Source organism: Macaca fascicularis, chromosome 15 (assembly GCF_037993035.2).
Source record: "Macaca fascicularis isolate 582-1 chromosome 15, T2T-MFA8v1.1".
NCBI lineage: Eukaryota > Metazoa > Chordata > Mammalia > Primates > Cercopithecidae > Macaca > Macaca fascicularis.
This window is the reverse complement of record NC_088389.1, coordinates 124,313,635-124,340,049: the sequence shown is the minus strand read 5'-3', so window position 1 is coordinate 124,340,049 and position 26,415 is coordinate 124,313,635. Positions and strand designations below refer to the sequence as shown.

Below are 26,415 nucleotides of genomic sequence, written 5' to 3'. Positions count from 1 at the left end.
TGGTTCAGCCTTTTCCAGAGGACAGATGTGTAATATTTTTACTAAGTTATGGACAGCACAGTGCTCTCTTAATGCCATCATAACATTTAGTGCTAAAGAGACCTCAAGGTCCGTGAGAAGGCACTTTGACTGGGCAGCTTTGCCAGGTTAAGAGTCCCAGAGGCAGTTAACATGAGCAGAGAGGAGGGCATAGCACAGGGTCCATCAGACTCCACATCTCACGTCATACAGTTATGATTAAGACTTCTCAGGCCAGGTGCAGTGGCTCACACCTGTAATCCCAGGACTCTGGGAGGCCGAGGTGGGAGGATCACTTGAGCTCAGGAGTTCAAGACAAGCCTGGGTAACATGGCAAAACCCTATCTCTACAAAAAAAAATAGCCGGATGTGATGGCGTGTGCCTGTAGTCCCAGCTACTCAGGAAGCTGAGGTGGGAGGATGGCTTGAGGCTGGGAGCGGAGGTTGCAGTGAGCTAAGATCATGCCACTGCATTCCAGCTTGGGCTACAGAGTGAGACCTCCATCTCGAAAAAAAATATATATATATATATAAATAAATGAAATAAAAAAGACTTCTCTCTGTCAAGATAATTCAGCGAGGTAACGGATATGGCTGGCCCATGGTAAGTTCTTAATATGTGTGTGCCCTTAACCTTCCTATTTCTGTTGAACTGAATTTTTCAACCTTATCACTTCTCCCAATAGGTGAGATTTCTGTCCTCTGGGCTACAAAGAACTCCTCATCCAAATATGGGAAGGTAGGAATCTTGTCAGCTTGGAGATTTTCCTCAGCTATTCCTCTTAGAACTCACCTATCCCAACCCCCCAGTGTTTGGTCATGCTGAACTGACAGAAGGAGTCTGAACTAACTAGAGCTTGGCTCAGTGACTCAGCCGACAACTCAATCTGTCTGTCAGGAAAATCTAAGAGCAAAACCTTGTCTTTATCATCAGATGTCCTAGAGCATCAAGGTAAAGAAGTACAAGACTAGGATTATGGGTTGTTCTTTTTGCTTTTATTCAAATAAATACAATACTTATATATAGCCTGATTAATTTCCCTTGTCATATCTCTTTTTTCAGGTTTCAGGCTTAGAATTTTAGTCGTGCAATGCTAAGGTCACATCATAACTGTTCTCTAAGTTGAAACAAGGATTTCAACAGGCAAATAGCGAACTCGCCAAAAGACCTGAATGAGGCCAACTGAGATGAGAACAAACATCTTTTTTTTTTTGGTAAAAACTGTATTTTTATAGTGTACCTTTGGATAAAATGCAATTGTTTCTTCCCCTTCTTTCCCAGGCCAGGCACTTGACAGCACAGTGCTCTCTTAATGCCGTCATAAAGAGGATGGGCAACCCACTTAATTAACATCCATTGGACTTGATTTCCCAAGAAAATTAAAACAGTGTGAAAGAACACTGCATTTAGCATTTGGCATTAGAGTTAGTGAGACTGATAATGACTGAAATATTTTTGATGTGCTAGAGGTTAATTCAGAAATGTAGGACTGGAGAAATTTCATTTGTTCTAAATGAGTCTTGCTTCCCCTGAATTCTGTCTTTAGGTAGTAACTTCTTTAGTTTGAAATTAGTCTGATTAATATCACCTTTGCTGGGAAAAACTATTATCCTCTCTGTGGCTTGGCCTCTGGTATCTCCACATATTAATTTAAATAAAAGTATGGCTTCAACTGCTAATTGATGGTTCAGCTTACAAGGAACTAGTGTAGGCAGCCACCCTTCTTACATGAAGCCAGTTAGGGCTAATGCAACCTGTATGGTCAACTTCAGTTTAAAAATCTTAATTCTCATTGTAAGAAAGCAGCCAAGTATCGAACCTTGAGGCAAGTGGGTTTATAGAGTGGCAGATTTGGGAGTGTGGGGCCAGGGCCACACTGCTCATGCTAATTCACCATCAGCACAAACAGTGGCCCAGTCTTGACTTCCTCCAGCTCCAAGAGTCACCTCTGCAGAGTGGCTGTGGCACCTCACAGAGTAGGGCTGGCACAGAGCCCCTGCCCTGCACTAATGTCCCTGTGGAGTCCCTGGGAGGACAGAGGCAAGCCCTGCTTCTTAGCAACTTCCCACACTTCCTGCCTCTGATCCCACTTCCTCTCTGTAAAGATGCTATTTGGCTTAGCAGCAACCCAAGGGAGTGGGAATAAGGCTTGGTGTGTTGAGAACTGCTCCTGCCTCCTTTTGACAGCCAAGGCTGGCAAGGTTGTTTGGAAATCTGACAAACAGCAAGTCTACTTTCTACAAGTAAAAAATCCCAACCACTTCACGGTCACGCCATTAAAGTAAAACTAAATCTCTCTGAAAAATAATATGCTTTGAAACCCTCTGTTACATTTATAAAAAGAAAAGGAAAAACAAAAAATTTCAAAGTTAAAAAAGACCCTTTAAAAATATTATAGCAATAGCCTTCTTCGTAACAAATATAAAACAGCTTAAGACACTTGGTGACTTTCTTAGTTCATTTGTGGGGGAATGGACACACAATGAGGTTTTACTACTGAAGTTAGCTATTTGGTAAAAACTCTAGGAAGAGTTCCATCAAGAAAATGGTTATTTTGGAAAGACAAGTTATGATTATTTCCAAAACGTCAAAAGGAATAAGAATGTAAACACTATATACTTAAAATGTTAATGCAATAATATTAACTCAGTCAAATAAAGAAAGTGGCACCAAATTTATGGCAATTTTTCAAAACAAAAATGTAGCTCAAGGATATTTAAAAATAAATAATTGGTTCAAATAGGGACAACCATTCTCAGCACAAATCAACGACATTCAAAATAAAGTGCTATGAGAAAAAGTAGCCCCACAAACTTCGACTTATTCACATATGAACAGAGATACTATCTGGATCTTTAGGTCTGAAATATTCACCACGAGGGAAAGCTAGAGGCCAGGCTTAGGGCCATCTTTTGTCATTTTTCTTTTTTCTTCCAGCGTGTGCTTAAATATTTTCTTCAGGGTGTTGTAAACTATTGGTCCATTTTCAGAATCAAAATTAACCTGGTGATAAAGAAATTTATATTCAGGACACTGTAACAAGAATTTTAACTAGTTCCTATTTTGAGAGAAGGAGGGGGTGGAGAAAAAAACAGACTTACGAACAAAACTCTATATAAAATACACATAATAAGTTTCACACATTTTAGTTGAAAGACTATATTAGAACTGCCAACCATGTCAATACCAAACTTATGAATGAAAACCCCAAAATTAAATCTAGTGCCTGGATATTTAGTCTAATTATACACACCCAGACATGAAGCAAGTCAACAGTGGGTGTGAAGTGAATTTTTTGAGACTATTATTGATGGTATAAGGGAAAAGTTTCCTGTATTAAAACAGCACATCAGCTGTATACGTCCTGCTAAGAGGCCCTGTGGCCACTCTGGACAGAATCAGAGTGACGTGAATAGAAGCCCAGCTCCCCACCTGCTAGCTATGTGCCCTCATCTCATACCCAACCTCTCTGGACCTCGATCTCCTCCTTTGTAAAACAGAGATAATAATACCCACCTTCGTAGGATAGCGTATCTGTGAGTCTAACATATGTTTGGCACATATATACAAACCTCAACTGGTCAGGCGTGGTGGCTCATGCCTGTAATCCCAGCACTTTGGGAGGCGGAGGTGGGAGGGTCGCTTGAGCCCAGGAGTTCGAGACCAGCCTGGGCAATAGAGCAAAACCTCATCTCTACAAAAAATTAAAAAAAATTAGCCAGGCATGGTGGCACGTGCCTGTTGTCCAGCTACTTGGGAGGCTGAGGTGGGAGAAATGCATGAGCCCAGGAGGCAGAGGATGCAGGGAGCTGAGATTGTGCCATTGCACTCCAGACTGGGCGACAGAGTGAGACCCTGTCTCAAAAAACAAACAAACAAACAAACCCCACCTTGATAAAGGTAAATTTCCTTTCCCCTTGATGGGAGAGCACTATTTACACATATTTGCATTTTTTCACCCAAGTTTACCATACTCTGGGTTAGGAGTGATGGCAGAACTGAGAACCAGAGCAAGTACCCACCCTCAGCCCCCTTCCCAGAATAGTGTGTGACTCCCTGGGAAAGAATCAGGGTCACACAATCACTGCTTCTCTCCTTCTGGAATTTCTCCTCTGATAAATTTTGAAAATGGAAGGTTGTTCCCTCTGTCAACAACTGTAAAGGATCTGACTTTGACCTGTTAGCTTGCCAGTGTTACGGACACTGGTAGAAGATACGAGATTTCTGGGTCAGAGACAGACAACTTTTATTTCTCACAGCTGCACGTGCTTCATGTTCACATGGGTTCTCTTTGTCTCCCAAGTCTCATGGGGGCAATGCAGAGGGGCCTAGGTGAAGGCTGCACAAGCACGGGGTTTGCCTCATAGCTGAGGAGCCCCAAGCTTAGGAAACTCTAATGTTTCACAAGGGGGCTGCAAAAAATTCTGCCAACCTTTGCCCCGAAGGGAAACATTTTTATTATCCGGGAAGTCAGAACACGTGCCTTCTGTTCTCCAGGCAGAGCTCTCCAGACACTAGTGAAGAGTTGATCCCCAAAGACAGTGGTCAGGGCATCTGCTCATCAGACTATGAGGAGACCTGAGAGACCCAAGGAAAACTGTCTCCTAACATTTTCTATAGACGGATTTTGAACAATTGCTATCTCTAACTTTTCCTTCATATCCCCTTAAAAGGCCAACAGAAGTTGTAAAGAATTCCTACTGCTTTCAGAGAGACCAATCTTAAGATTTTTTTTCAGTCAAGCTCAGAATTTAATTTTATCTATAACTACACTGTATATCCTATTTGCAAAAAAACTCCTTATTAATATTAACAATGGTCTGAATTGTTTACCTTTTTTTTTTTTTGAGATGGAGTCTCACTCTGTTGCCAGGCTGGAGTGCAGTGGCGCGATTTTGGCTCACTGCAACCTCCGCCTCTCGGGTTCAAGCCATTCTTGAACATTCTACAGGCGCCCTCCACCACGCCCAGCTAAATTGTTGTATTTTAGTAGAGATGGGGTTTCACCATGTTGGCCAGGATGGTCTCGATCTCCTGATCTCATAATCTGCTCACCTCAGCCTCCCAAAGTTCTGGGATTACAGGCATGAGCCACCATTCCCGGCTCTGTTTACTTTCTTAAACACCAAACTACAACCTTCTTCACATGGAGGGTAGCCTTTCAGTCTATGAAAATGTAAATACAGATGTAAAGGACCACGTGGTTTGGATTTGAGACTACTGACTCTGGAAACAGTTGAGAACAGATTGAAAAGATGTCAGTGGTTAGTGCCATAGAATCCAGATGAGGAAAAAGGAAGGCCTGAAGTAAGAACATCACTCTGGAAAGAGTGGAGGGGAAGCAGACTGGACAAATATTAAAAAGGAAGAATCTTCACAACTTGTGAATGAGTATAATTAATAACTTATTAATGTTACCACAGATGTTGTCATTCAAAAGCTGGGTTCTTTAACGACACTTTCATATCAATGAGACGTAACAAACAAATTATAGATACTTTCATATCAATGAGAAGTAATAAACAAATTATAGTTGATGGGGTAAGGGGAAACTTTTCTCTCGGTAAGAACCTGGCTTCTTCTTTCTTCAGCCAGGAAAAACTGCTGCATCCAAAAGGATGGGCTTTTAGAAATAAAACCTGTTTGTTTTTTTTTTAACTCTTTCCTTAGGATTTGCCAACCAGGACTCAGTACTGAATCAGCAATGTGGGATGTTTACTTTTCTTTTTTTTTTTTTTTTTTTTTTTTGAGACGGAGTCTCGCTCTGTCACCCAGGCTGGAGTGCAGTGGCCGGACCTCAGCTCACTGCAAGCTCCGCCTCCCGGGTTCTCGCCATTCTCCTGCCTCAGCCTCCCGAGTAGCTGGGACCACAGGCGCCCGCCACCTCGCCCGGCTAGTTTTTTTGTATTTCTTAGTAGAGACGGGGTTTCACCGTGTTAGCCAGGATGGTCTCGATCTCCTGACCTCATGATCCGTCCGTCTCGGCCTCCCAAAGTGCTGGGATTACAGGCTTGAGCCACCGCGCCCGGCCAGGATGTTTACTTTTCAATAAATGGTTTCTTACTTAAACCCAAGGTAGAACTGGCTCGACAAGCAAAGATTCTCTGACTCTGATTAGGCACATGATCTAAAAATATGTATTCAATACTCAGTTATTTCTCTCTTTCTTTTATATAAAAGCTCTTTGTTCCAACATTCTCCTTCAAAAAACCCACAGTTCAGTTTTTCCTAAGATCATTGTTTGGAAACTTTTTTTTTTTTGGTTAAAACTCTGCAACTACTTAGAAGAAATGTCAAACAGATTTCCATGAAGGGAAAACGTACACATACATGTTTTATTTTAGAGGAGGATGGTGACCTCTGGATTCTGATTTACAAAAATGATGCTGATCTGTGGTTCAGAGAGGGGAAAGAAGAGTGTGACCCACCTTAGTGAACGCCTTAATGGCATGGGCAAGGAAAGCTTCCTCCACATCCACGGGAATTGTCTGCAGGTTCACTATGCAGTGCAACACGCAGAGAATAGTCTGGTGCTGTCCCTGTTTTTGTAGAAATCAAAATTTTAAAAATGTGTTCAAAAAACGCCTCAATAAATCGATTCAAAACTATCTTAGAGTCAAGAATTGGTTTGTGACCAAGTACTCGTAATGTCAAATGCCAAAATATCTAACAAAATATCTAAACATCAACAAATGTTTATTATTATGTGTTAATATAATTTGAAAAGTTTTCAGGAGATAATATCAAAGCTGGCTAGCTATTTCACAAAGTAAAACTAAATTTGAAGATCAGTGCAATTTTAAACCAAGTGTTTCTCTTGCCGTGAATTGAACAGATTTTCCCATTCTTGTTGTTTCTGGATATAATCATGTCAGTTGTCTAGTAGATGGCGACATGTCATAGAGATACATGGACTAACTAACTGGGCACTGAGTGGTCAGGATCTGGGTACCCAGCCACTGCAGATGATATGGAGGGAGGGGGTAGACAAAGAAAAGGACAAGGGCAACCCCAGTCCCCCAGGAGCAATGCAGTGCTTAAGTGCTTAGCCTCCAACCTAAGGGGGTAAGATACTTAAAAATGCGCCCACTGACTTCACTCCTGGGGGCTGTTCACCTTAGCAAAGGAGAAATTCCATCACCTTCAGCAATACATATCCAAGATGTAATGTACAGAGACCCACTAATTTCAATTCTGAAAACCTACAAGAGCATAATCTATAATAAAGAAACACCTGCAAGCACAAATTATCATTACAATGATGCCTATGAAAGTAAAAAACGTGAAGCAATATAAATGCCCTATACATGGGGTGAGGGTGAAATAGTATAAAACAGGCAGCCTTATGTAATAGAAAGCACATGGGCTTTGTGCCAGAGTGGTCTGAGCTTGAATTCTGCTCTGACATGTGGTGCCAACCTTGGGCATGCAACCTCAGCTTTCTTTGTCTGTGATATGGGCCTCTACCTCTAAGGGGTATTGAGATAAACAGAAGAGAAAATGCAAATTATGTCCTGAAGGGCTTGGCCCAGTCACCTACCAAACATTAATCTCCCTTCTCATCATCTCCTGTTTTATGTTTGTGATTTAATTGCTGAGAAAATATCCTAAGAAAAGGACTTCAGATACAGGAAAAATTATTTCTTAAAAGATGTGTATTGGGTAACTGTGGTGTGTGAGTGTCTGTGTGTGCAGGCACGCACATGTCTGTGTATTGTGTATTGTATCTGTGTACATGTGTGTGAGCGCATGTATCTGTATGTCTGTGTGTGCATCCATCCATATGTGTCCGTGTGTGTGTGTGTCTGTGTAGTAACAGCAGAAGATTTTTAGTGAAATTTAGAAACTGAGGAGATGTTTACATGCAGCATAGTAGGTAACTCAAGGTTGGTTATTCGATAACATTGTTTCTTAAAACAAAAACAGGCCTGGTACGGTGGCTCACGCCTGTAATCTCAGCACTTTGGGAGGCCGAGGTGGGCGGATCACATGAGGTTGGGAGTTTGAGACCAGTCTGACCAACATGGAGAAATCCTGTCTACTAAAATTACAAAATTAGCCGGGCATGGTGGCACATGCCTGTAATCCCAGCTACTTGGGAGGCTAGGCGGGAGAATCGCTTGAACCGAGGGGGCAGAGGTTGCGGTGAGCTGAGATCGTGCCATTGCACTCCAGCCTGGGCAACAAGAGCGAAACTGTCTCAAAAAAAACCAAACCAAAACAAAAACAAAGCCTATTTTAAACTGAAAATTTAGTATCACTGTATGGATAAAAATGATAAATTGTATAAAAAGATTCATACAATTTCTCCTGTTTCCTAGATCCATTGTCTTCTAATATCTTTTCCTAAAGGTAATCACTATTACCAGTTTCTTATTTCTCCTTCTATATTTTATACATATATACATATTTTCTCCATTTTAAACATATATATTTTATACATAAAATATAGAAAACATCTGTATTTTACACATACAAATTACATATACATGTATGTGTGACACCTACCCCTTTTTAAAAATACGAATGAGTGCATATCCCAACCTACTTCATAATTTTTCTCATATGCATGCTCACAGCAAATAAGTAGAAACAAACACCCAACAATGAAAAAGTGGTTAATTATGGCACAGTCTCGTGTTATAGCATCATATCTGTTACAGTCAATATTTATGAAAAGCTTGTGTTATTTGTGGGAAAACAGCTATAACTTTAAGCAAAAATGAAACAAACTTACATGTTAAAATGATTTTTAACAAGTTAATATACATATTGATAAGTTTAAAAGATTTGAAAATGTTTGCAGTGCCTCTCCCAGGACTATGGATAGTTCTCCTTTTTATTTTTTATTTTTGTATTTTCTAAGCGTTTACACTGGGTATCAGTTTCTTCTCTTCTCTTAGAAAAACTATTAAATTAGACTTAGATTTGGGGTTCTGTATGAATTCCCTTTTTTATAATGGATTTTTTTTTCTGCGTGAAAAACTAAGGGCTTCAGTTACAGTCATTAACTGGTCCTACAGCCACTTTACCTTCTCTAATAAAAACAGTGCTTCTGCGGCATCTGCTCGCCTGTCAACCAACATGTCCACATCCTCTTTGGTGATTACAGGCTCCTTCAGTTGCTCCACCCAAGACCACATCAAGCTGCATAGGATGAAAGGGTCCCTCTCGCCACATATTCTTTCCCAAGCTCCATCTCGGGAATTAAGCTCTTTCTAAAAAGGAAGAGAAAGAGACAGACAAACAGAGATAGAGACAGGGAGAGGAGAGAGAGGTACACCAGTTGACACTGCATGATTCTCGCACTGCCCACGAGAGTGAAAGACTCAGGCTCTCGGGTGCAGAACGGGGACCCCTCCCAGCCTCTCTACTTCCAGGATGGACACTGGACTAAGACATTGAATTCTGTGAGCCTCAGTTTCTCTCTATGAAACTCATCCCTTGCCTCACAAGTTGTTGGGCTGACTGACTGAGATAAGGTCGGTTAAAGCTTATAGCACAGAGAAAGGGCTTAGTTAATCCAAGTTCTCTACTTTATTCAGAAACCACAGAAACAGTTCAGAAGAGCCTTCCTTTTCAGGCTTCTGGTGAACAAAACAGAACTATTTTTTGCAATAAAGTAGATGGTAGACAAAAAAGTAGAAATAAGGGAACATTTATACATTAACCTGGGGTCTAAGGAAAGGCTTTGACTGAGCTTCGAAGTCTGCAAAAATAAAATGAAGGTGCTTGAAAGTTGGTAAATGGGGCATATGTACTTCTTTGAAATATCTTTTTAGAATCCTATGTAGGATTTAACAATAAGCCTGAAATCTGACATAGGGAAAATAACTGGAAAGTTTTTCTGATACTCCAATTGCTTAGAGAAAATTTAAGCATGAGATTTTAAAACTTTACCTCACAGAGAGCAAAGGAAAAGTGAGATAAGGATTTTAATGAATTTCTGATAGGGTTCAGATTTATGTTTCAGTGAGTCAAATACATTTTTACAATAGAAGTAAGTGTAATAATTGCTACCATTCACTCGTTCATTCACCTATCCAATATTTACTACATGCACACAGTGGGACTGAAACTGTAATGCCTGTCTTATCTCTAACTCTCAAATGGCACCCAGCAGGGAGCTTCCTCACCGGTAAATGCATTGGGGCTCAAGAAAGATGAAATAACTCACCTACGAGCCAAAAGCTAGAAAATGGCAAAGGGGGTGTTCATACCCAGTTCTGTCTTACTCCAGAGTCTGTGCTGTTTCTGTTACACCACAAGGGCCCTCTGGTACTGGGTTTGTTTTTATTAGCTTATGAATACGCCAATACATTGTTATTGACAGTCCTTCCTATTCCATAGATCATGTATAAAACAAAGTAGCTCTTGATTCAATCTTATGAAGCAGACAATCTGGGCAGAACTGACACTACTCAAAAACCCTCTTAGTAAAGTGACTATCTTATCATGATGTTTCCTGAGGCTTTCCAGTGAGGTTAGCCAAGAATCCTGGGATAATGGAAAGTATTAAATACATGAGCTGTACCCTGACTCTGCCACATGCACGCCATGTGACCCTGAGCAAGTCACTTACCCTCTAACCTTCGTGACCTTTAGCATCCTCATCTGTGACACTGAATTCATAAGATTAACAAAGACTGTAGAAATAGTATCATCTGCCTCACAGATATGTTCTATGATAACTGTGAAAAATCACATGAAATAATATATGTGAAATGGTCTAGTACAGGCATGGATGGCATTATACTATTCAAATAATGTTCATTTTATTCTTTTCCAGAATTCAGCTGATTTTTTGATGACTAAAAGTCCTAAAATAAAATCTAGAAAGGAAAAAAAAACACAAAACTATCCTCATTAAAGGTCTGTGTTCACCTCCAGAAAATGCTTTCATATACTCTACGTACAGTCTGGCCCAAACCAAGTCCTGAACACTTCATCACCACAGGCAGAGCTCGCACAGCCACTGGGGCTGACCCAGGAGTGAGGGTGCGAGATTTTCATCTAAAATAGAAGACTCTCTTGCTTGCTAACTCTTAACACACAGTAATGCCCAGGAAACATTTGCTGACTGAATGAAAGACTTTTTCAGTTTGGAGCAGAAAATAAAGAAAACAAGTCATTTTGGAAGAAAGCAATACATTTAACTATTGGATAGGCAAAACACAATTCTGAAGAATAAAATTTTTACCAAAAGTTCTCTCCTCCCATTATATAGTTGTAAGTTAGTGTGAAGCTCCAAACTTATTTTTCATGCCTCTGCACCTGAAGAGATACTGGCACTCAGAAATTGTATATGCCTTGTTTAATCAATGGCAGACTATGAAAGCGAGCTATTAAAATAATTCACAGTAGGTTATGGTCTCAAAAGTCAAGATTTTGGTGATTCACGACAGTCCAAGTCAGCCTCCTTTTGGGTTAGTTTAGCTGTTTCTGATAGCTAGGTTTATAAGGCCTATCTTTTCTCGAGAACAGGTGCTCGCTCATTCAGGGCAAAGAAAGTATGGCTGACTTATGACTGTATCCTAGTAAAAGCACAACACAAAAAAGGGTTAAAAATTTACATTCTAATTGAAGTAAAAGCTAAGAAATGGACCCCAAAGACCTCATCTCAGCCAAAGTGAATGGCACGTAGGAATCTGTGGTTCCACCCACTTGCTCTCCTGATTTCCCATAGTTGCCCTATTGGAGCGGGATTGGCAAGTCTGAAGGAGGGGATGCCAAGGAGACAGCCTCACTTTTCTGACCTTGCTCAGCACTAGTATTGATGAGCTTTGGAAAATAACTATTTTATTTATGTCTGTAGGTCAGTGGTTCTCAAAGTATGGTTCCCTCTGCCAGATCTCAGGTTAAAGATGCTTCAAGTCAGTTTCGAATGCTGTCTGCTGTGGGCCAGTTGCCCCCATAGACCCAGGAAGAAAGAAAGAAGCTACTAATATCAATGCCTTGTGTGGGTCAAGCATCGTACCAAGTGCTTTCTTGCATATGCAGATTTAAATGAAACCACACAAACATCCTGTGTTTTTTCTAAAACATCAGGTTTGCATCAGAGATGAGAAACCTGAAGTTTGAAAGTTAAGTATTATGCAAACGTATCTTCACATTTCTATAATAAATAAGTTTGGGAAAATGTATTACACTTTTGCCCTGACATATTTCCAACATATCTATAATTAAATAAAGTACTAATAATACCTGCCACATTTCTACCTTCCTTTTTAGTTCCTCCTTTTCTACAGATTCATTTAAATTTGCTAGAGCTTTGGCCGCCAGTATTCTTCTTGCCTCAGCACTCAATTCAGACTGTAATGTAGAGTGTGAAGCTGCTTCAGCCAGATCTTTACTGTCCTGGGTTTCATGTTCAACCAAGAACTGTGCTTTCAGACTGCAGCCACAGTCCAGAGGTCTTTGGGGTGTCCTGCTGTTCTGCCTGACAGACCCAGGGCTCCCAACACCATGAGTTTTACACTGACAGTGAGACACTTGCTGGTGAGTAGGGTTTGGATCCTTACGGACATTTGCAAAGTTGGGTGAAACTGGTTCCCCAGGGCTGTGTGGGCCTGAAACATCTGCAGAGAAAGCTCTACTCTGCTGTGCTTCCTTTGGAATGATCCGTCCATGGAAAATTGGTGAGCCATTATCTTTGAGCCCTTCCAGCCCTCCAAACTTAGACTGACTCCAGAAAGAAAGTGTGCTGCGAACCAAGGCTTCCTTATGTAAGTCTGGTTCTGGAGACTGTGGGATGTAACAATGGCTTATGCGCTTCTGCTGCCTGGGGTTGTGGCCAACCAAGACCTGGACAGGCACTGTCTGTGGAGGCTCCCCTTCCTCCAGGAGGTTCTCGGCCCTCTTTAAATCTGAGTCACTGTAGCTGAGCCGCCTTTTCAGATGAGAAAGGGGTTGAAGGCACTCAACATTCCGCCTTTTCCAAAGAGGGTCAAACTCTTGCTCATTGGAGAAAATCATGCCTCGATTGTCAAAATCTGCTGCCACTGCAGTGGGGTTAGGCGGGTTGGACACATCACTGTCATTCCTCAGTAATTCTTTATCCAGCTGCATGGTGACCATCTCAGACATGGTCTTTTCTATTTCAGCAGAGAGACCAGGTCCTTCGGACTCGTCCTTCATCATCACTGGCCTGTTTTCCGCTAAGTCCAGAAGCAATTTGCAAACTAGGTGGATAATTTTTGGCACATGTTTCAGAAGTCGTGCCTCATAACCATGAAGCAGATGACGCTGGCGAATTAGATATTGAGCTAAGGTGACAGCATGTGCTTTGGGATCACAGCAAGAGAATATATTGCGGAGAGGAGTTAGAAACTGAGTAAATTCCCTTACACAGAGGAGCTGCCCTCTGGTTTGTATGGAATTGGGTCGCTTTGCCCGCACAAATATAATTGCTTGGTCAGCAGTCATTCTTGTTGCAAAAACTAAGTAACAGGCTATTAAGACACCTAAATAGTGAAGAAGAGAAGACTGATATGAGAAAAATTTACATTTTTATTTTATTTATCGCTCTTTGATGATTTACAATTTGAATATGCATTAAGAAATCAAATACATAGAGACACATTTTAAGGACAATTATGATGATAACTTTGTGACTTTTTGTAGAGGTGTTATTATTGCATGTTCCTTACTGCGCAGAACTTTATTAAATGTCTACGTGGCACCCCCTCCCCATGACTGAGTCATCTCAGTAGCCCAGAGCTGTGCCAGCACAAGCACAATGCAGGTGAGTAAGTGTGCAGGAGGGAAGGGAAACTGATCATCTGGCCCATCTATTCTTGTTCTACTCAACTCCAACAGAAGAAAGCAAATCCTGTTTCTATTTTCCACTCTGAACAGCTCTTGAGAATTTCCATCCAGTCAATCCATACACTTTGTGCTTGGAACCTCTCACCCTGCCATCTTTGCCATCAACTGCTGGCACATCCCAGCTTGGCACTCTCCCTACCATGGCAGTTTCTTCTTTGGGGATTATTCATATTCACAGCCTACTTTTCCTCCTGGCAATTCTTTTTCCAGATTTGTGCCTATATTAATATGTGTTTTTCTTCAGACCATGATATAAGTCTATTTTTCCATAAGCAATTATGGAAAATTAAGCAATCTTAAGGAAGCCAGCCTTAATGGTATAAACATTATGTACTCTCATTAACATCTAATTAAAAGGAATAACTAGTAAGATTATTACTAGTTAAAAGGTAATAATTACTAGTGAAAAGGTAATAATAAATTAATTCAAATGTAACAGTCAATATTAAAGTAAAAGGCAAATCAAATACACCTGTGTGATCCCCAAGTTTGTGAACATCTTGTTACATATGAAAATCAGAACCTCTGAAAACTGCATGCTCTCCAGTTCACAGTCGGGAATAACATATCTTTCTCACTAGGACACAGAAGATCTTAGTATAAATGTAAAATGTCTGCAGAGCTATCATGTCAATGTCTACAAACAGTGAGATTTTGGCTTGATCCTAAGAGCTACCAATCTCAAGCAGAGCTGAGTCTCCTCCCCTGAGCACGCTTCCAGGTATGCGGCAGACCCCTGGCAGGAGCACAGGTACACTGGGTATACTGTGGACAGAGTTGAGCTGCATGTGGTTGGATCAGATGACGATGAAAATTTCAGCCCTACAGCCTTTATTTTTGCCCTAATATCAGCACTGTAATGAAATTGAGCTGAATGTTTTAAGTCAAATCACTGACTTTTTAATAGAATTCTAGGCACAGATAGACTCTTCTTCACAAACAAAACCCTTATACCTCCAAAAATGGAAAGCACATGAACTCTGGAGTCAGACAACCACGGATTTAAAGCTTGGCCCTGGCACTTACTAAATGTAGCCAATTACTTCTCTCAAATTGCAGTTTCTCCAACTCACATTGTTGCTAAAGACTTTAAAATGACATACATATGGTCATTGTAACTATCTGTTTATGGTATTTCAAATACCTTAAAATTATTTTTGATTTAGTTTTTAAAGTTGACATAATAATTATACATATCTATGGGGTATATAGTGATGTTTTAATACATATGATGTATAGCGACCAGATCAGTGTATTTAGTATATGCATAATCCCCAACATTTATCATGTATTTGTGCTGGGAACATTCAATATCCTCCTTCTAGCTATTTGAAACTATATATGATTTTTAACTATAGACACCCTACAGTGGTACAGAACACCAGAACTTATTCCCTTCTTCCACCTGACTCCAAAGCTTTGACAAGATTCTGAGAAACATTTTTCCTCAAATTAGGAAATCTTATTCCTTTTATGTTTAAATACGCCTACAAGGCAATAAACCACCTCTTAGGACTTACCTGTTCGACCAAGCCCTGCATGACAATGGATAGCTACTTTTCCTTCCTGTAAGGCAAATGTCATCACCTTCACCATATCTAGGATAGTAGTAAGAGATGCTACACCATAATCCTTCCACCCGAAATTGTAGAAATAAACTAAGAAAAAAGAAAAGGAAAAGAAAATCAACATACAGGAAATTAACGAAATTACATACACTAATGAAAAGTACACAGATCTACACTGAGGCATGTAGATCTCAGTGCATACACTGCATAAAATAAGAGGGATTTTACATTCCCAGTAACTTTACTGTTCACATTTACTCACAAAGCATATTTTATATTACTGAAGACATTTCCTGCAGAAACTCAGCCAGAAAGAATTATGGTGAATTAGAATTACAAATTAATAAAGTCAGTGATTCATGCTCTAGTTACTCAGCTATGGAGGGAAAGCATACACTCTTGTTTAAGCAGGGAAATGTGTCTTAATGACTGATAAATAGCTTAAGACAGTATATATAGGTTTTCTATCCAGTGTAAATAAGCGTCTTTAAAACAAGTTCCAAGATTGTTTATCCTTTCCAGCCTGGTTTGAAGGACACATGTTGAATGTATTTCATCCCAAAGCTCCTGTGATTGAGGTGGCTTTGAAATTGTTAGAAGTAGAATTCCTGGGCGTCATTTTGGGAGCAGGGCTGGACAGCAGTAAACCTGGAGCATGTCCAGGTTCCAAACCTGACTACCATTTCTAAGCTGTGTGATCTTAGGCAAGTAGGTAATTCTCTAAGCCCCATGTGGCTTCATGTGTAAAATAGAAATAACAACAACTTTGTTACACAACTGCTTTAGGGGTTAAATGAGATAACAGTGGCTGGCATTAATTAAATGTTAATCATTATTACTATGGGGTCTCCTCCCAACATCCCTCTTACAGGAACAAAGAAATCCTATACTTCCAACAGCAATACCAAAGAGAATGGTAGCTCATTTTTTTCTGATCCTTACTACTATGCAGGAGGTATTTATTTCCATCACCTTTTCAATTTAAGACCCCAGCAGAGAAAAGCCTCTGAGTGCTGCCCTTGATAATTCATGAGAGGAGGGTGGGAGGAACTTACTGCCAGCCTCCATGAAAGCCTCAGGAAGGTATGTGAAGCCACTTTCTTGTTCCAGAGGGTTCCCACAGCTAGCATGCTCACCAGGGCGCTGGAGGTTGATTATTGTTTTTATGCCATGGCTTAAAGGAAAAAGGGCAGTCAGTCATGTTGGGAACCAGCATTTAAAAAAAAATAACCTTTTTTGGCATTAATCAACATTATTAATTACCCTCAAAATCTTAATTTCTCATTTGAAATACACCCTTCACTGCCTATGGTTAAAATGAAAGCACTTTTTCACTTGAAAACAAAGGCAATGAAAGAACAAACACATGAGTTTCCTCACTCGTGTGTGAACAATACAGCATTTACCTGAGGAACTGATCAATGATGTGGTACTTCTCCAGGAGCTCAGAGGATGGGCGGGCCATGGCCAGTATATTATCAGTGACCCTGCAAATGGGTGGAGGGACTGGTGAGATGTGCTGCAACCTAGGAGGTTCCAGCCCAAAGAGATGTTCCAGCCCTGAGCGATGATTTTTTTCTATGATTTCAACAACTCTGTTAGAATATTCTTTTTTTTGTGTATAAATTTTATTTGAACAGGTAATACAGTTTCATGGTTCAATAAAATCAAAACAATACACAAAAATATGCACTAAAATGTTTGCTCTTACCTGTTTTCATCCACTCCATTCAGTTTGTTCCCCATATGTAGTCATTTGTATTAACTTCATGTTTATCATCTTAGTGTTTCTTTTTGCAAATACAAGCAAATATGAGCATTTATTCTTATTTCTCTGCTTTTTTTTTGTACAAAAGGTAGTGTAGTAAAGGCACTGTTAGATACTTTGCTTTTTTTCTCTTTAGGTTAATTTTTAAAATTTTGATAGTTTTTGGGGTACAGATGATTTCAAGTTACATAGATGAGTTCTTTAGTGGTGAATTCTGAGATTTTGGTGTACCCATGTAAGAATATTCTTATACAAATCCGGCTTCAATTTTGGCTGATTAGAGCTCTAAGAAACTCTAGCTTCTTAAATCCCTGGAAAAAATTCCAGGACATAAATTATTTGTGGATTCCAGCAAAGTATTTTCAAGGACTCTCAAGAGATTCTAGTGGACACGATGGAGAAAACCCAGCTGGTGGCGAAGGTAACAGTCTGGATTGTCACTCAATGGGTAGTGACTTATATGAGAAGGGACAACTGGGAGATATTTTTAGTTATTCAACTATTTGAATCTTAGTTACCTAAGGTGTTAAATGGGGATAATAATGCCTGTCTCACAGGGTTGGTGTGAGAATTCAGTATGATGTGGATGTAAAGCCTTTGGCACAAATCCTGACATGCAGTTATGAATAAATACTGAGTTACTGTAATTTGGTGACAATTATGGGTTCCAGAGTCAGTCGGGCTTGGTTTCAAATGCTGGCTTTTCTACTTTCTAGCTTGGTGGCAAATTACTTGGTCTCTCTGGAACTCAATTCTTTCATCGATAAAATGGCATTAACAGCTCACAAGAGTTTTACGACGATAAAAGATATTAGTATGAAAGCATCTAGCACACTGACTGGCCTACAGCCAAATGGATATTTACTGAATGAATGAATGGGCAGACGCTCAATAAATGACTATTACTCTTGTCAGGCCTCTGGGCTCTGGCTTCACTCTGTTCTGTTCAAATTTCTCATCAGTGGCCTAATGAGATATATAAGGTAAGTGCGTTGGAAGTTGTGGGTCATATGAATCTCAGGGGAATAACACAGACTGGCAGGACAGGATCCAAAATGACACCTTTCCCTCTGAAAGAAGACATGTGGTTTAACATGGGACCCAGATGAAAAAGACTCACAGGATTTAGGCAGCAATAAAGCAAAAATACACAAATGACCTAAGCTACATTATTAGAAATTTTCTTGTCGGACTATGAATGTTTCCTTCTTCATACTATTAGTATGATAGTGATGGACCAGAATATGACCTGTAGTGAACAATAATGACAGTGGACCCCAGACTATATCACTACAGATGTACTGAGCAAATCCAATATGAAAAAGTACAGGTTGTAAGCTGGATAAGCCACTTGACAAATATCTAATTTAAAAATGGGTTCTTGATAAATAAAATAATTCACTATTAGAATTAACAGTGAATTCTTCTAAGTATGCTTCAAATGTGATTTATCAGAATTTTTCAGATGTTACATCAAAAAGGTGTATTTGACTAGTTTACTGTTTATTAAAAAGCAGTATGATTAAAGAACAATATTAATTGCACTTACACACCATAAAAAAAGCAAATATCTTCTGTTTTCTACCGAGCTGACAACTTGTACCACTTTTATTAGGGTAGACTGAAGGGTATTTGTATGAAAATGTGACTTTTCATATAGAATATAGGAATAACATAAAAGCTAAAGCTTACTTGCATGAAACTGAAAAATTCCACATGTATCTCATAATTTTCTCAAATTTATAGCTGAACAGTTTTATTATTTCTAAACATTTCTGAAATTTAAGCGCTATCTGATTATCCATTTCTTAATACACTTTATATATATCATTTCACCTACTTAAGAAAATCCCTATGGTTTTGGTTTTATTATTTCCACCTTACAGATAAAGAAACCAAGGGTCAATAGGCCAAGAACACACAGCTAGGGCAAAGCCAGACTTGACTGGCAAAGTGAAGTCCTGACTTCAAAGTCCCACACTGCTCCTCCCACACTTCAGGGCTCCTGGCTCACACAGAGCGTCTTTCCTGTATCCAACAGAGCTATGAAAGACCAACAGGATCACTCACCAGGATGAGTAAACCCCTTTAATGGCTTGTTCCTGCTCACTCCAGCGGGCTGGATTCTCATACTTGCAAGCTCTACCACCACACGCCATGGAACACGCCATGTGTCCAGGAATGACATGCCGTAAACGCTCTCCTACTTTTGTGTACTTTGGTGTTGGACGTTCTAAATTTCCTAGAACATGTAAGGAAAGGAAAATTCAAAATTGCACTCTCCAAATGAAATTGTAACATGGGAAACAGCCTCCGTTTTATCTCAGGATGGCAGATGACAAGCCAGTGCAAAATCGCCTTCATCTTGTCAAGAAAACAAAACTGTTTCCCCATCAAAGTGACGTGTATCTCTTAACGTAAAACAGCTTTCACATGTAATAATCTCCATACATACTGGCAATTAGGAGGAAGAAACTGTAAAAGCAGATGTTTTACAAGAGAATGAGTTTTGTTCAAACCTATATTTTAAATTAAAAAACACAAAACATTTGATCATTTTATATCCTCTTATATATTCACTAAAATACTTAGCATAACAGACAGCAAAAAGTATAGTATAGAATAAACTGCCAATATTTAAAAAGGTATAAGCACAACACAGCCGATTCCCATTCCTCAAACTTACATACAAAGGTATGGCAATCTATAAGAAGAAAGAGACCTTTACTTTTTCTTTCGGGGAAAGTTGGGTTTCCCTCTGCATGGTTGACTGAGGAAACAGCTACCATCACCTGGAGAGAGGACGAGGACAGAAGCTTCGTGGCAGAGCCGGAGCCCAAGCCAGAGCCCCGCCGGGCCTGCTGCAGCCGCAGTATTGGGTCTGAGGTGGAGTGCCGGCGGCCCTGGAGAAAGGAGCTGAGGAAGTGCACGGCTGAGGGCCGCCTAGTTGCATCCTGCACCTGCATGGCACTGGGAGGCAAGAGCCAGAGGCAGGGAAGAGTCAGCCCCACTTACTCAGTGAGGAACTTTCACTGAGAGCAGGGAGCATTGCATCGTTCTGTATGATCTAAGAGCCATTCAGATTGGCTGACTGGTTTCCATGGCGACGAACAAAGAAACTACTGATTCCCACTTAGATCTGAACAGGCAAAATCCAATATGAATAGATTGCATTTTGGGCAAATTATTCAAATATAGGGAAGAATAATATAAATTTTAAATATATTGATTACTAAATTTTGTTTCTCAAATGCACTTAAAATATCTAACCACTCAAAGAATTACTCCCCAAAATATTGTAGTGAATTTAGAAAACTGTCTTCATGATGCAAAAACTGTCTTTTACATACATGTTAAAAGGCTTAAATTCTGTTATTCCTTTCACAACCTGTCTCTGGATATTTTGAAAAAAATTACCTTTCTACTCCTCATTTGAATAGTGTAGAAAAAAGTTAATTGTAATAAAGTGGGATATACTGGATGTTTTACAACATCATCAAAATATCATTCAGTTTTTCATAACCAAAACCACTTCTATTTTTTCTTGGTAAAACTATTAAAGAAATACTTGGATTTAAAAAATATATTTTTAGAGATGATATATTATCAGAAGACGTTTAACTTCAAGTGTTCATTTTCAGAATATGAAAACCCAATTCTTAGTTATGCCTCTGCTGGACAGTTATAGTAGCCGTGCCTCTCAAAAACTCAAAACATCATTCTCTGCCTTTTGTTGCAGTGAGGGAAAAAAGAAGCTTCAATAATGTCTTGGCAGAGGCATATAAAGAAAACTCACTAAGTATCACATTTTTAAAGGAACTAGATGAGGGGGAGGTTGCAACTTGAAGATAAAGGATATAAAGAAAACAGAAAGTGCAACAACCGCTAATGTACTCATTGTCCGCCTCCTCCCTTGTTAATGTCAGGCTGCGCCCTCGCTTGCTCGCTCTCTCTCTACACAAATGGTATTTCAGATGTGTGTGCACAGAAACAAACTACTGTACTGCCACAGATGAGGCTATTTTCTTTTCTTTTAACGATTACTAATGCTATACCAAGCTCCTTTTAAAATGCCGCCCCCATCTCCCCAATAATGTGCACTTTTGTCAAATAAGACAGGGACACAGAATTCCAGTTTGGTGTTCAAATTCCTACTCTATGTGTAGTATCATGCCTTTGTTATTTAGAATACAGCCATGGAAGAAAGCACAGCTTTCCTGTCAGAGGAATTACATGAGGATTATTCTAGGCAAGGCCCTCAGGACCCTAAGGGCAACACAGAAACAGCAGTTGCACAGAGCTCTGCAAGACAGGAACATGAACTTATTGGCAGGAGGCCCTAAATGCTCAAACTAAGGAGTTGTGTATTTGTTATCTGAGTAAGAGGGAGTCTATGAATATTTCTGGGCAAGTCTGTGCTTCTGAGTATGTGGCACTCCAGAATGTTAACTTAGCTCTTGAGAGACAAGAGTGGTGAGCTTTGCAGAGATAAGTCCATGGCCTGGAGAACCAGTATCTGAGGACATCTACAGAGAAGAGTTAAAATAATTGCTTTCAACTACACTAAAAATGAACACTAATTTCATTAGATAAGGGGTAGGGGTAGGACTTATTTAGACCAAGCTAAGGAAGGGATGGTTTATAGATCACCTCAAGAATAATCTCTGTGGTGAAATCTTGAGACCTGGGTTGACCTCAAGTAAACGCAAAATGACTGAGCTGACCCCAGTTACTGTACAGTCAGTGACCCTGTGTCAATGTCTAAGGAAGTCAAGCCTAATGCAAACAGGATTCTGCAAGGTGAAAGCAGCCCTTTCTGCATGCTTGCTCAGTGTTCCCAATAATGAGGTGTTGTGAATATACCTTGCATTGATGTGGTAGACGAAGAGAAATGTACCCACCTCCGGACACGAGAACCAAACTTAGAACAGTATTTAAGGAACTAAATGAGATACTGATCATGACAAATATGAAATCAGTCACAATAAACACAACAAAGAAACCTACTAAAATGTACCAGTGAGTACTGAGTCTTTTCTTCCTTAATTTCTACAAGTGGGCAGGCAAAACACTGAAAAGTGAGATCTAGAACACCAAGAACTGGTAATTTCCTTCTATACTCGAAAGGGCTCATTACTTCCTAAAGTCATAGAACAATAGGCTGAGAATGCAGTGGGTGCCTGGTGGGTGCGGGAGGCCCACCTATCCGCATTCTTAAGTCCACGGAGGAGTCACTTCCAGGAATTTGCTGTACAGCTGAATTTCCAGCCTTGTGTTCTCCACTTTTTTGTGACAAGAGGCTCACTTTTCACAAGGGAACTGACGATTCCACTGTTAGACAGCTCAAATATTTTCTTTCTTTCCGTCTTTAGAGATGGGGGTCTCACTTTGTTGTCTAGGCTGGACTTAAACTTCTGGGCCCAGGGGCTCCTCCTGCCTCAGCCTCTTGAGTAGCTGGGACTACAGATGCCTGCCACCACACTGGGCTTCAAATGTTCTTTAGTGTTGAGTTAAAATCCATTCTATAAACATTGGTTCTGGTTCTTCCCACTAAAAATAAAGAATAAAGCATCTCTTTGTCTTGAAAGATTTTCAAATATTCAAAGACAGAACTTTTCAAATATCCGAAGACAGAACTTATCCAAGACTTTCCCTATTTCTGTTTTTCAAACATTCCCAGGTATATGTAATTGTTTCCAGATCTTTCACTATAATTTCCCTTCTTCTGCGGGCCCTTCTTCTCTCCCCTTCATAGCTAAACCTCCAAACCAAGGTGACTACACCTGCCATCTCCACGTGTCACAAGTTTCATCCTCAGCCTACTCAGCTCTGGTCTCTGCCTCCACTCTCAAATCAAACTGCTCTTGCTATGGTCTCTGATGTTCTATCTTAAGGTGGATTCTTTAGAGCCTCTATTTGACTGTGCAGCAGCATACAACACAATTGAACACTTTAGTTTTAATAAAAAAAATTTTTTAAGACAGCACCTTGCTCTGTCACACAGGCTAGTGAGCAGTTACATGATCATAGCTCACTGCAGCCTTGAATTCCTGGGCTCAAACAATCCTCCTGCCTCAGCCTCTTTGGTAGTCAGTAAGACAGGTGCCTGCCACCATGCCTGGCCCATATATTTTTTAGAGTATTTTATTTTTTTACTTTGAATCAATGCCAAACTTACAGAAAAGGTACAAAAGAGCACAAATAATATTTTTCCTTGGCTGGGCATGGTGGCTCATGCCTGTAATCCCAGCACTTTGGGAGGCCGAGGAGGGCAGATCACCTGAGGTCAGGAGTTAGAGACCCACCTGGTCAACATGGTGAAACCCAGCCTCTACTACAAATACAAAAATGAGCTAGGTGTGGTGGTGTGTGCCTGTAGTCCCAGCTACTCGGGAGGCTGAGGCAGGAGAATTGCTTGCACCCGGAAGGCAGAGGCTGCAGTGAGCTGAGATTGCACCACTGCATTCTAGTCTGGGCAACAGAGTGAGACTGTCTCAAAAAAAAAAAGAAAGAATATTTTTCCTTGAATTTTTTAGAATAACTTGCAGAAATACTGCCCCATTACGCCAAATAATTTAGTGTGTATTTCCCACAAAGATATTCTTGAAAATTACCCCAAATCAGAAAATTATGGTTGAGATATTACTACTTGCCCTCTGTTCCTCAGACCTCAGCTTCACTGATTACTCCAAAAATGTTCCTTACAGTAAAAGGACATGTTGTATGTAGTTGTCCTGTTTTTCACCTATTTCACACTAGAACAAGTTCCTCAGTCTTTCCTCGACTTTGATGACCTTGACACTTTCGAAGAGTATAGGCCAGTTACTTTGTAGCAGTCTCTCTCAATTTGGGCAAGCTGTTTCTTCGGGATTAGACTCAGAAGCCCTCGCATTTATTAGTAAAGAATGATATCTAGAAACCGATGGCTGTGTGTCAGGTATGCTCATTGCCATTAGTGTTACTGCTGCCAGGCCCTCTCAGTGGACAGAGCTAAAGCATATGGATATTATGCACAAGCACACACATTACCACACTTTACATCTCTATTTACTTCCGTATGTAGGCATATATACATATGGAAAAACCAAGAGTTTACCCTGACACTACCAATTCCAAGCCAACACCACAGAGTTCCTCTAATTTCCACCCTTTCCACAACTGTACCTATAATTATAACTCTGTGAGAAGCCTGGGTACCATAATCTTTAATATATTTACCTAAGTGACCAAGCCCCCTACATGTAACCAGTCTCCCATCACTGCCTCTGCTCCCTCCTCCATGTGGATGCCTCTCTCGTCCCATCTGGACTTTAACACATATGCCAAGCTGCTGCTGCCAGCCACCTGGGTAGATGCTCTCCTCACCCTGCCTATGTTCCAATATTCCATGTAGGGTCACCCTGCCCCACACGGAGCCCTCCCAACCTGACCCATGTTCTGATGCCTGGGAATGTTCTAACACCCCGGGCCAGGTCACTCTCCCACACAGGTGTTATCTGGCTCAGGCTTCATCACTGCTGGTCTGCCCTCCCATATGGATTTCCTCCTCACCCTGGCTGGCTTCTCCCAAGTGCCCCTGCTCCACCCCATCTGTAGGTCAAAGATTCCACACTTAGGCAAGCCAAGAAGACCAGAAGCTATTATTCCTGCTCACCTTGCAAAGCAGGGGGATCACTCAGAGAACTGGGCTGTTGTCCCTGCCTCAAGCTCCAGAGACATGGCTAGTAGACTTCATCCAGAAGGAGAAGCAGGCCTTAAAAACAGAGAATTCTGAAGCTTTCCCCCTACAAAACTATCTTTACCTGAAACACAGCATGGGGAAGCTCAAGCCTAGGATGCTTTCAAAAACAATGGAGGCTTTGGTTAAGCAGTTATTAATGAGTAGCCTCATAGCTTCATGAGAGCAATAAGCTGAACTGTAGTCACACAAGCTTGCCAGAGAGAACCAAGGAAAGAGACTAAGCCCTCTCATGGAGTATAAGCAAACCTCAAGACTGACCTCAAAAATGGCCACCACCCAAACTTAATTAAATCAGATGGTAGGGCAACAGATGACCCAGGGCTTTGTCAAAAACAACAGAGTGATCAGCAGGTAATTAGTGGAACCCAACAGCTGGTGTGCTAACAACTGAGGGAGACAGCATAACAGAGAGATGCGTGGAAGAGAGAAAGGGTGCCCTGCTGAAAAAAAACATTGTCTTCTCAGGGTGACTGGGTTTGCTCGGCCAAGGCCATGCCCTCTTAGGAGTCACATCAGAGGCTTCAAACTATGAAGAAAAAAAGACTAGTCCATCACTAAGATAGTCTAGTCAAGTCTCTGACCAAACAGACAAGCAAATAACAACAAAAACAAGCCCGGGGAGGGAAGAGTATCTAGAGGTGCTAAAAAATATTATCTGAAATGTCCAGTTTTCAACAAAAAGTATGAGACATGGAAAGAAAGAAAAAAGTATGACCCATACACAGAGAAAAACACAGTCAATAGACACTCTCTGGTAGAGAGGCTAGGCATCTGATATACCAAAGCCTTCAAAGCAGCCATTACAAATATGCTCAAAGTCCTAAAGGAACCCATGTTTAAAGAAGTAAGAGAAGCTATGATGACACTGTTTCATCAGACAGAGAACACCAATAAAGAGATGGGAATTATAAAAAGGAAGCAAATGGAAATTCAGAAGTTAAAAAGTACAAAAACAATGAAAAATTCACTTGAGGAGCTCAACAGAAGATTTGAAGTGGCAGAAGGAAGAATTAGAGAACCTGAAGATAGACTGATAGAGATTATGCACTCTGAAAAACACAGAAAATAAAAAATGAAAAAATCAACAGAGCCTCACAGAAATGTGGAATACCATGAAGTGAACCAACATATACCTCATAAGTGAACAGAAAGAGAGTTTAGAGAGGAGTAGAAAAAACTTTTAGAAATAATGGCTCAAAGCTTCCCAAATCTGATGAAAAACATTAATCCACACATCCAAGAAGTTCAACAAACTCTAAGTAGGATATACACAAATAGATCCACGTTAAAACACATCACAGTAAAAATGCTCAAATAGAAAAATGATTCCTTGTGTACAAAGAAACCTCAAAAAGATTAATAGTTTACTTCTCATCAGAAACCATGGAGACCAGAAAGTAGATGAATGACATATTCAAAGTGCTAAATATTAAACTGCCAATCAAGAATCTTACACGCAGCAAGATTATCTGTCAAAAATGAAGGGGAAATA

The 26,415-nt window shown here is 40.3% G+C and overlaps 1 protein-coding gene across 43 annotated transcripts in view; it reads right to left on the bottom strand.

The window, feature by feature from the left end:
* The window catches only part of PTPDC1 (protein tyrosine phosphatase domain containing 1), a 136,574-nt gene that overhangs the window by 51,546 nt on the left and 58,613 nt on the right, over nt 1–26,415 (bottom strand). For 8 of the 43 annotated variants that reach the window (XR_012424927.1, XR_012424926.1, XR_012424925.1 and 5 more), the window contains exons 1-8: nt 19,905–20,216; nt 19,253–19,424; nt 16,821–16,901; nt 16,470–16,588; nt 15,367–15,504; nt 12,224–13,482; nt 9,052–9,237; nt 6,448–6,558 (exon numbers count right to left, since the gene is read on the bottom strand). Coding sequence is in view for 39 of the 43 variants with exons in the window: in XM_074017897.1 (XP_073873998.1) it covers nt 6,448–6,558; nt 9,052–9,237; nt 12,224–13,482; nt 15,367–15,504; nt 16,470–16,588; nt 16,821–16,901; nt 19,253–19,424; nt 19,905–20,148 (2,310 nt within the window). In the remaining 4 variants the exon portion in view is untranslated. Of the gene's footprint in view, nt 1–995; nt 3,023–6,447; nt 6,559–9,051; nt 9,238–12,223; nt 13,483–15,366; nt 15,505–16,469; nt 16,589–16,820; nt 16,902–19,252; nt 19,425–19,904; nt 20,217–26,415 lie in introns of those variants that run through there. The other 35 variants (XR_012424928.1, XM_065530829.2, XM_065530831.2 and 32 more) reach the window with 23 other exon arrangements.